The sequence below is a fragment of the Ixodes scapularis genome, unplaced genomic scaffold (genome assembly GCF_016920785.2).
Source record: "Ixodes scapularis isolate PalLabHiFi unplaced genomic scaffold, ASM1692078v2 PGA_scaffold2__306_contigs__length_199485367, whole genome shotgun sequence".
NCBI classification, from domain to species: Eukaryota; Metazoa; Arthropoda; class Arachnida; order Ixodida; family Ixodidae; genus Ixodes; species Ixodes scapularis.
In genome coordinates this window covers 144,084,373-144,095,517 of record NW_024609857.1, presented here as the reverse complement: position 1 = coordinate 144,095,517, position 11,145 = coordinate 144,084,373, and the positions used below count along the sequence as shown (strand labels likewise).

Sequence of the window (11,145 nt, the reverse complement as noted above, 5' to 3'; positions counted from 1 at the left end):
GCATAAATAGAAGATTCTCACCTCGAAGATATATAAGTAAATACATTTTTAAATTATCTAAAAGCTGTTCTGAAAATCTTTTTCGGCGCTTTTATCCTCTATAGACACGTTATACGTGATTTGGAAAAGCTTTAAATAATGTTTTTTTATTTATTTTAAAGCTAATTTAAATAACTATATGTGTTCCTCACGCATATATAACTTTTCTAATATATAGAAGTTTATTATCGCGTTTTTTTACTGGAACGAATGGGGGAACTATGACGATTCCACACTTAAATTCTCAGAAAGTGCCCAATTAAGTAGCTTTCGAATTGAGTAGAGCATGAAATACCACTTTGTTCTATTCAACAAAAATCATCACTTAGCGAGGGTGATGCTTATTTGCAAATTAAATTGACCGGCATTTTGTCAAGAGCAAACATCAACATCCAGGCTATGCCAGTTTATCCAATATAAGAAAATTTTCACATGGGTAAGCACTGTTTTAGGTCAGATTCGATCTCAGTACGAAGGTGCTCATAGGTTAGAGTGAACAATTTCAGCCACTCCTTTTCGCATGATTCGTCGCCCGCATCATGGTGCTGAGAGCAAACAATGCTAGTTAGAAAAACAAGCATTGCGATTGTCGCTTAGTGTTTCTATAAAATATAGACTGGAAGGACTTGTCACGTGACTTTCGTGACATTTTAAAAATTATATTGCCTTAAGCTCAGTCGTCTCGTCATCACATATATATTGTGAAACGTATTCCATAAAACACATTTTATGGTATATATGGCGACCGAGGTGCCCATTTCATGATTTTATTCACTGTAATTAATTCCTTAGTTCAAGGGCAAAACCACAATTCAACATCTAATACTGCGATACAAAGTTGTACCAATCACAGGTATTTTAGGCAACCTACTTCACTTCGCGAAAACATTTCGATTCAGGTACAATGTTTGTGACTCTGGCGTAAACGAAGGGATGTTGAGTCGTAAAAACACGACGTTTTGTATGTTACTATATCCTCTTGGCCGTAGAACTCACCTGCACAAACCGCATAACTGTAGCTTTCACGGCTTTTTTTTAAATACATCTAAAACCTTTCCAAAAAACGCTCCTAGGCCGCCGCCATATTGCTGATGCTGATGCGGCTGGTGCGACTCTCGCGCCCTCTATCAGCTAGAAATTTTATGCCAGTCTCTTGGACTGTGAAGACCCGCTCAGCGTGGTTCTCTATCTACGTTTTTGCGGTTTTGCATTCGACGTTTTCTAACCTTTCTTGAAAGTTTCTACTTAATTTTTTATTAATGCGTGCTGCGTACCCCCTTTTTTTGTGTTATCTTCCTCTGGGAGAAATAAGGCTGGCAAGTGCCCGCCATTCAAGCTTTTCTGCTCGTCATTCACGGGAAACAAAGAAGGTGAAGGACGTCGAACGGCCCTCGACGCGATTTTGCGAACGTTGTCTCCCCCCTCCCAGAGATAATCCGTGTAGAATCCTCAGTCATCTCCAAAAATAGTTGTCCGGGATGGGGTGGGAAACAGGTCAGTCGCGTTCGTTCCTTTGTCTTGGTTAACGAGAAAAGAGTCAAAGTACAGGCTAGCTGGTGGAAGTGCTGATGCTGCTCTTCTAAAAAAAAAAAAAAAAAACCCAGTCTCAGGGTAAACGACGAAATGTTTGTCTTGGTGCTGTTGTGAAAAAAGGAAGCTCTCCCCAAAACGAAGTCATCTTAAATTCCGTCCGATCGTCAAGATATGACTGTCGTCGGCTGTGACTGTGTTATTTCAGATCTTTCTAAAATAAATTCTTTTCAGATAACGCTGCATCGTGTGGTACGTACAATATATTGTTCGAAAGTGAACACTTGCTAAATTGTATGTCCGTGTCCTGTCAATCGGTAAACACGTTAATTGTGAGTGTGAAAAATGCATGCCTTTCGGCTATCTTCTGTTGTAAATTATATTCGACAGCTAAGCGCTTTGTCGTTTGACATGCGGCGAATCGCGCGGCGCCGTCAAAACTTATCGTAACAAAAAAGAATTATATATTCCAGTCGCATTCGTTCTGTCATCGCGCGCGTACCCAAAAAATAGTGTATATGTTTTTTATTACTTTTTTTTTTTCAAATGTGGTACAATGCTTTTTAATGACATCGGGAAAATACATGCACCATGAAACACAAAATACAGCGGGAAACGACGATAATTTAGCCACCAGCAGTGTTTGAAACTGCGCCTATCGAAGTTACAGTCCACTTGGTTAAGGTTAACAGGGACGCCGGTGAGAGTCTAGCCTCAAACCCAGTGAATGGGCTCAAAAACGGTTTGCGGCCCCTGGGGTCGAGTGTTTCTTGGAAAGGTGTTGATAGGTTAAGAGTGAAGTTGAAGCTCCTCCCACCTCTCTCCACTTTAGCGGAGCGAATGCTGGAGAGGAGGCTACTTCCTCCCCGGCGTTCGCTCTGCCAAAGAGGAAAGAGATAGGAGGAGCTTCGCTCAATAAAACAGTCAACAAAAGACTGGTTTTCATATTGACACTAGCTACGGATAGTCAGCTGAACATTTGCAACGTGGAGTAAGCAAAACGACTCCAGTCTTTTTGATGACACAGTCAGCAAGCGACTAAGGGTGCAAAAAATCAACGAAAAAATTTCAACACAAAATCAACAGACTTTTTGTTGACAATGTTACCAGAAAGTCAAATTCAAAAGGAAGATACCAGAAAAGTCGAAAACAATTTCATAGGGGTTTCATATACGACAGCGCACTTCAATTATTAAAACTGTTTATTGAGTATTAAAATTTACCAAACGGAACGCATATTTTTACAGGGGAGGGGGAAGCGAAAGTCGGGGACTGACTACATCCGCTGCGAAGACCCACGAAGGGGTCGACCCATGATGTTCCTAAAGATGGAGCACCAGCCATCGCTGTCAGGTTCACGGGCTGTTGGGCGAGCCTGTGGAAAGAAATCGACAGAGTTCCATTTGATAAGTTCATACGTAGCGTCCCCACGCTGTTGGAGCTACGCGTCTGCACAAGCGGTACGAGCCAGATACCGCCTATCCAGTGCTTTCGTGCACAAAACATCGAAACTGGATAAACAAATCTAAAAGCGACGAGTAGTGTGGCACCTTATGCGGATGCAGGCATACGCATCCGTTTTCTTGCCGTGTCGTTTAGTAACTATTACAAAGCCCCAGCGCGTTACGAGAAAAAAAAAATTGGAACGCGACGCTGTTATCGAGTTTTGTTAGCAAAGCCTCCCCATATAAATGCGTCCTCGTTGCCAAGCCGTGCAAGCGTGGTCCAGTGGGTAGCGTCAAGTGCCACGTGACGTCACGCGTGGCTGCGACGTCATGACCCCGCCACCCGGTTTCCGCTAAAATTTTGCGGGAAAAACTTTCGCTAGATTTGGCAAGAATATGTTCCGTTAAAGTCGGAGGGAAAATCCCATAATGCAACGCGCGCAGCCGTTGCATTATGGGATTTTTTTTTTTTTGTCCCACCCACGCCGGATTCCCTGCAACACGAGCTCCTAAACGCTAGCGCGTTAAAATACGAACACGTAAACGCACAGCATTACACGATGGAACTGTAGATGCTTACGTCCCACATTCTAAAGAGCAGAAATCCGAAGACTGCTCCTTAATTAAAAAAAAGGAAGCGCCGTCCTCACGCAGAAAACACTGCATTGGCAGCCGCGCTACATGGCGCAATACCAAAGCCCGTGATCGATTTCTACCTATCAAGTGGAATAAATAATATCAAATATCAATATAAAATATCGATAACTACCTTCGGAAAAATTCTGATACACACCTAATTTGCCACAAAATCGGTCAAAACCCAAAATAAGAAGTAACAATTTTTTATTTATTCTCATTGTTTTTTTTTTCCCACCCTTTTTGGGGGAAAACAGACCTGGAGGGGGCCCTGGGTTTCAGTGGAGAAGACGGAAGGGTGTATTACAAAAGGGTTGAGGTAACGAAAAGGAGGTTAGAGCATTGGTGGAAGGAGCTAGGAGACTAGGGAAAACTGAAATTGGTGAAAGCAACCAGCACAACTGGAGACAGGGATGGCAGAGGAAAATTGAGACTCCCTTCCACGTGGTTCCGGCCCAAAGTCTTAACCCTGTCTCTCAGTGGGTCTGGGTTTTGGAAATAACCTCGACAAGGTTGACCAGAAGAAAATTGGCGACTCCCTCGCCCGGGGGGAGAAGGCGGGGGCGCGTTTTTTTTCCTTTATATTTTGTATTTGCCCGATCCCCCAAAGTCAGCCTGGTGGATTATTCCCCCAACCCGGTCATAGTTGCAGGGATGTAGAGAGAAAGAAATTGGGTATATAAATGGGGGAGGAAAGCATGTTCTCATGCTAGGTGGCGCAAGCTACCGCCCGTTACAAAGGGCACTGCCAATATCATCCATTCATCCATGTTGTATTTGGCACAAATGTGAGCAATACAGCTCTTTCTCGACAGGTACAAGAAATTTGAACATGTCAAATAAAGAATAGAGGAGTTCACACGGAAAATACTGTTTTCTTACGACTGCCTGCTCGACTTATAAGCTATAGAGCATGAGACATCTCCCGACTATACAGCAGTGGAAAATTTAAACGTTGGTTTTATTAGAGCTCAGCTCTTAGGCGCCCGTTTCCGGCTTGAGCGGCGTCGCCGTCGGCGTAACCGCGCGGTGCATTATGGGTAAATTTCTCCGCTAAATTTAGCGGAAAAATTTCCCCGCTAAATCTAGCGGAAAAATTTCCGCGCTAAATTTAGCGGAAAAATTTCCCCGCTAAATCTAGTGGAAAAATTCCCCATTAGACCTAGCGAAAAAATTTCCCCGCTAAATCTAGGGGACAAATTTCCCCGCTAAATCTAGCGGCGAATCTAGCTGAAAAATTTTCCCGATAAATCTAGTGGAAATATCTAATCTAGCGGAAAAATATCTCTGGGGGGCCACGTGACCCCGAAGGTCACGTGCCCCCCCCTTCACCCCTGAGAACACGTGACCCTCAGTACCCTTCCCTCCTCCCCTTCAAGAGCTGCGCTATAATTCGGCGTTACAGGGAGTTGTAAACGGCTTTCATCTTTTTTTTCTCAGTGGCTGTCGTGAATTTAAGGAATATAAACAGCATGCCGGGGGATTAATGTCTCGGTATTATAGAAATGGGTTTGTTTGGATAGCTCAAAAAACCGCCGGTACAGCCACAATACACAAACTGTTATCTTACCAGTGGGGACACAATCGGGAAACTCATGGCACGGCGCCGGAAGTTTCGCTCCCGTGTTAGTGGATGCTTGGGCTCAAACACTTGGCGCACCCTCTTCCAGAAGGACACTCGACCCTGCAGTGAGGACGCTGGCGTGCACAGCCGCCACGGAGCCGGAGTGTCGGTGTTCCCAACCGGCGACGTCCTGGCCGACGATTCACTGTCCACTGAAACCTTGGCGGGCAGGGAGACGTCCGGTACGTCATCGGGACACGCTGACTCGAGTCGATCCCCCAAACCGTAGAGATCGTCCAGTTCCTCCGGGGAGAGCAGGCTGTTCCGAACCCACTGTGACCTCTGCTTCTGAAACGAGGAAGACAGCGACAATTCTTGGACATCGACTTTCATCAAACTCGAATTTCCGTTAGCGCAAGTTTCGATGACGAATTGATAGCGTTCCGGCTAGTACATCGTACAAAAGATAGTCTTCGGAGACAGCATGGGGCGTGTTTGTTCCCTTCATGACAGTCATGTCACACTGGTCCCACAACAACTATCTGCAGATTTCTTAGAAGCACGCATATGCAGGAAATTAGCGTCCTTCGAACGTACGTGAGGCGCGTCTGCAGATGATTCTGTCGCCGTGTCTGCGGACGGCTAGCGGTCTACACACCATCGGCAACACGGGGCATGTGATCGTTCCTTTGTCGCAGGATAGGACTCCGTATGCGCTGCATTCTTTGAAGTGGGACACGGCCCACTCGTCACGTGCCAATTCATCTGAGGGCAACTGGTAATAGGCGCATCCGTCACAGGGGAATCACTCGTCATAAGGTTCGTCGCTGTAAGAGCTCGCCACACATATACCCCAGGGTCTCCTCGTGTTTTGTTCTAGTCGGGTCTCCTTAGAGGTTTTGTAAGGAGATCGACCGGGGCAAACCGAAACAAGGTGTCAAGGCCAGCAAAGTTGATCACGGGCGAACACTTCTTAATAAAAGCAGCGAGAACTTTCATCGCAACCTCGTGAATCTGATGCTAATAATACAAATTTCAACATGACACCTATTGTGCGTGCCCATGTGATGAGTTCTTTTATGACTAATGATCCTACGTGACCAGTTGCCCTGCTATCAATTGGGCTATGACGATGGTTCCATGCTTTCTAATAAATAAGGATAACACACGGCAGTAAATTCTCCTTAATCTGGTTTTATCCGAAGAACTCCGAACTTAAAATCCAGAACAACAAAATAAAAATTCACGGCGTTTTACAAATAAACGTTACAGGAGCCCAGGGGCAGTGGTCCCAAGAAGATTAAATCTCGAACTACTTCCAAAAGTGGTGTACCCTTGATCTAGTCAAGGTTTCTTCGGGACAACAGATCATAACACATTTTGTTTATTCGTTGGCTGACACCGGCACTCTCGCCGAGCGTTCAAGTGCCGTCCGAAGGCACTCGTGCCTTCAAATGACGTCCGAAAATATTAAGCGCAAGTCACGCTTATTCTGACATGTGTTCCAGTAGCTGCTCGCCGACAATTTATATTAACAGAAAACGCGAGCGAGACAAACGCTACAGGAGTGAGCAGCATGTTTTCTTGTGCATGTCTATAGGCCTGTAGCTCTCAAGTTTTGAGCAGCGCTTCAGGCGAGCAAAATAGAATATTTGGCTCGCGTTTCGAACATACGTCATCACGCTTCCCCACTATAGTTTTTTATACTCCGTTCCATTATAAGTGCCAGCGTAGCAGAGGCTACGAGGGCGAGCTCCATGCTGTCAGTGTCCCTGCCAAGCAGGCACGCGCGCTCGTGCAGTGCGAGCATCGTTCAGGGGAACATGCTTTAGCAAGTATAGCTTCGGCTTCGCTATCAAGTAAAGTGAAACATACGGGCTCACGGAAGCTATGAAAGAGAGCAATAAAATAATAAAGCTGAAAGGAATGCTTAATGGGACGCTGAGGCCGCGAGCAGCATAATTCTTTTTCTTTTATTCTAGTTTCTTTTTAGACGTTTTGTGATCGCGCGTCTACAGATGCTGACAGATGCTTGCATTCGAACGTGGCACGTGCAAAATCGAACGTTACAGCGCCGCCTCAATGGTGCTGCCAGCATAACATGGTCGCGTCTTGCGGACGCGCTCGCGCCCCCTGCCCGAGAGCAACCGGTCTATGTGCGCTATGCTGCAAGTGTGCGATCTTCTCAAGTTTGCCGAAGTGGCACTCTCTTGAAGGTACTCCCCCCCCCCCCCCCCCCCCTCCCCTTCTCCTCAACAAAAAAGAAAAGAAAACCTTTTACAATTTATTTTGAAGGCACGCGTATTGAACCTAAATATTTGCTAGTCCATATATGTTTCTGAGACCGGTTAATATTTGTTATGAACAAAGTTTTATGAAACAATTTAATACAAAAAAAAGTACAGCTAAAGTAGGCATACTGATTTCGGCCACAAGATGCCAAAAGGAAGACATTCTTTACTCAGGGACGGTATTTGCTGGGTAGGGGTACGGTGGCCATAGCCACCGTAGTAGGGACATCGAAAGACGGCGCTTGAATGCGGGCGCAAGGTGCCGTCGGACGGTACTCTAGACATTGTGTTATTTATTATTATTTTGGAATACAGTAAATTAAACTCGACAAAAACGGAATCTTATCTAGGATGAACCATCACGTGACGAACGGCTGAGCATCAAAAAGCTCACCCTTATCTCCTGGGCGTACTGCCACAGCTCCACTTTCTCCCTGAAGCTCACAAGCGCCTCCCGATTTCTGTCCAGCTGGTCAACTCGCTCAAATGAAAAACAGGCCACATCCTCGACTTCGATGCCCTCACCTGAAAAGCAAATCTTATATGAATGTCACAATAAACACACCGACAAAGTTTCATGCAAATTCGATGAAAACAGTGAAAACTAAGCTGGCCGTTGTGGTTTACGTAGACAAAGTAGAGCAGAGCTTGACCCTTTAGTGAGACAGGTATACGGGAAACAAAAGAGGCAACTTAAGCACGTTACTTGAAAATTACAGAGCAACGCAAAACATAAAAGTTTACTTTGTAGCGATTTTCCCTTCGACACTGTTAAGCAAAAATAATAAAAAAAAAAATAAATAAAAAGAACATGAATCGAAAGCGCATGTACTGCAGATCGAGCGATTAAAAATTGAATTCTGTACTTACTCCACAGGAAGTCCAGTTCGGTCTCGTCGAAGTTGAAATACGAAGCGGAAGATCCAGAGTTTGTTTGAGATTCCTGGGAACCAAACGAGGCAGCACGACACAAGGAGTTACTAGAGAGATCCATAAGGCTGGCGAAAGTTCTCAGTAGACTGCAGCGAGACCTTGTTCAGAATGGCAAGAATAACCTCGGCTGCTGCTTTTAAAGCTGGCTTCAGGTGTCTCTAAACAGGACTAGAAAAATGCATACCCGGACATGCATCTTTGTGTTACACTGCTGATCCCAACTTTCAAGGTCTTTCCATACGAGAGTACGGTGACAGCTCCAGGATGAACAGCCAGGTTGTGCAAATAGAGAGAAAGAGAGTGACCCCGAAAAAAAGTTGACCTTCACCGCCCGGTCGTCTTGACTTCGAATAATTCTCGAAGGTCGGCGAGTGTCCACGCTTTTAGAATCAGACTGTATGGGCTGTCTTTATAGACAAGAATAATTTAATAAACAATAGACCAACAACTCAACTTTCGCCTGCTGTAATGCTTCACTTAAAAAAAGAAAATAATTGTGTTATTTAGGAAATTGAATTGAACGCGCGTTGTAATCTTCAACGGACGTTGATGCACAAACACCAAAAACCTTCCTTCCAAACAGTGCTAAAAAATAAGAATAAAAGAATGCGATGTTGTTGTTTTGTGTGATCTTTTTTTGTTTTGCAGCTGTTTTGCTGAATCACGGAAACATGTACAATCAGATATATGACCTGGTTCTGAATACTTAAGCAGAAAATACAAACAACATGGACTTGCACTTGATTTCAATTGATATATTTCAAGGCCTTTCAAACACTGTATGTAGACTCACTGCCTACATAGTGGATAACTTGGTGTTGCATGAGAGCACCCGATGTCAAAAACCTCGTGTCGAATGCCCCGCGGCAAAAGCCCCGTCATCTTTGAGCCGCTTTCAAACGCCCTAGTTTCAGAGGCCCATGACGCGAAACCCCGTGTAAGTTGGCCGCGGGTCCTTTGTGTGATGGCGGAGCATTCTGCTTTGAACTAAGACGTAACGTAATCATGCCATGCCCGGGACTCAAGTAAGGAATAACTGAATAAATCTTCCCGTTGTTCAGGCGTGCGCTAAGGACATTCACCTCTTGCGACATTAGAAGTGCAAACAAGCAGAAAATATCAGTTACATAGCAAAATATATGAAGTGGCGGTTTTTAACAGATGTGGACTATACAAGGATTTTTTTTTTCTTTTTTCTAGATCGTTCACTGTGACAGGACGTGAAGGATTTTATAAATCACGCGGTATATTAATGTTGATATATATATATGATACAAGTTTCTTTGTGAGCTAATACGGCAGGCATTTGTCAAGATGTGCTGTGTACGATAATTTATGCGTTTGGACTTAGCACTAAGTGCGGACTTTAGTCCGGAAAATACTGTATATGTAACCAGTGTGAACGAAAAACAAGCTAATGAAGAAACACAGATACACTCCGTTAAAAGGCTGAAATATTGTTTTATCGCTCATCGACAGCAACACAAACTGCTCTCCCTCGGTCGGAAACCGTAGTTCATCATCTCTGACGAACTCACAGGGAGTGTTGACACGCTGCAGTCCCAATCTACCAACTTCTCGGGCCTCAACCATCTTCCGCCTAATCTTGTCTCTGTTTCTATTAAGTACATCACACCCTGATATGACCGTATCTACGTTGTTTGTAAGGCAGACAGGCCTCTGCAATAAAAAAAAAATCCTAAAAAGAAAAAAAAAAAATTAAACAGTCTAATTTTGACACGCGTGTCAAAAAATAAATGTCACGCGAAAAAAAAAAAAAAAAACTAGAGCCATATTGACGGCGAGAGATTTACTTGAAATTCTGGGCACAAAGTGCATGACGTCACTAGTCATTCCGGGGTGACCATCTCGGTCTTTCGCTCTTTCCACCTCAACGTGAAGGCGCACACGCGCCCAAAATGCCGAGAGAGAAGACAGGTGGAAAGCTTTCAGAAATAAGGTGGAGAACTGGGCCAGTTGGTTGACGTTATACATGATGGGGAAAACAGCTCAGAAAAAAACACGGACTACGAAGAGGAACAAACACGACAGGGACAGCCTGTCGTGTTTGTTCCTCTTCGTAGTCCGTGTTTTCTGAGCTGTTTTCCCCATCATGTATCTTTCAGAACATTGCAAGCGTTGTGGGTGTGAACCTTTCCTTGAATTGACGACCTTCTTAGAAAAAAGAAACTGATAGGGAGATTTTTGGGAGGCATTAGAGAAGGGTTACTATTGCGTGAGCACATCTTTTCCTCTGTATATTAAATAAAGATATGGTTTTCTTGACAGGTCTTTTGCAAAGTGCCCAATGATTGTCTAAGCGTAGCACGATTGCCCCGCGTGCAGAATCCCTTTCGCAAAAGCCCTACGTCATTAGCCCCGCGTTTCAAAAATACCGCGTTCAATTACCCCGTCGCGTATTCCCCTTCGCGTATTCCCCTTCGTGCCGAAAGCCCCGTCCTCACTGTCCCCGTCGCACCTTCTTCGCGCTTCAAGCCTCATTGTTCCATGTCTTAACCTAATCTGTCGTGGTCACTGATCTCTATTGTAGTAGGCTGGATCGTGGACCGCGGCCTCGGCAGCTAAAGCCCCTTCATGTTTCCAAAGTAGCGCAGGTGCGTCGATGAGCAAACTGCAGCCCGTGGGAAGATCATGGCGGCACAGCGCAGCACTCGGATAGATATTAGACGCCATGTTCTTCCCAGAA

At 44.7% G+C, this 11,145-nt stretch overlaps 1 protein-coding gene across 1 annotated transcript; it reads right to left on the bottom strand.

The window, feature by feature from the left end:
• Positions 1-2,812: 2,812 nt before the first annotated feature.
• Positions 2,813-8,499, bottom strand: LOC121836620. Its single transcript, XM_042291574.1, has 4 exons — positions 8,376-8,499; positions 7,900-8,030; positions 5,221-5,562; positions 2,813-2,944 (listed from the first exon to the last, which is right to left on the bottom strand). The coding sequence occupies exons 1-4, from the start codon at positions 8,497-8,499 to the stop codon at positions 2,846-2,848; spliced, it is 696 nt and encodes a 231-aa protein (XP_042147508.1). The 3' UTR covers positions 2,813-2,845.
• Between the last annotated feature and the right edge of the window lie 2,646 nt (positions 8,500-11,145).

Excerpts from the sequence above, each read along its gene's own strand:
- LOC121836620 (XM_042291574.1), bottom strand. The coding sequence starts at position 8,499 with ATGGATCTCTCTAGTAACTCCTTGTGTCGTGCTGCCTCGTTTGGTTCC. Across the intron at positions 8,031-8,375 it reads CGAACTGGACTTCCTGTGGA|GTGAGGGCATCGAAGTCGAG; the intron begins GTAAGTACAGAA and ends TTTGCTTTTCAG. Across the intron at positions 5,563-7,899 it reads AGTACGCCCAGGAGATAAGG|AAGCAGAGGTCACAGTGGGT; the intron begins GTGAGCTTTTTG and ends TCCTCGTTTCAG.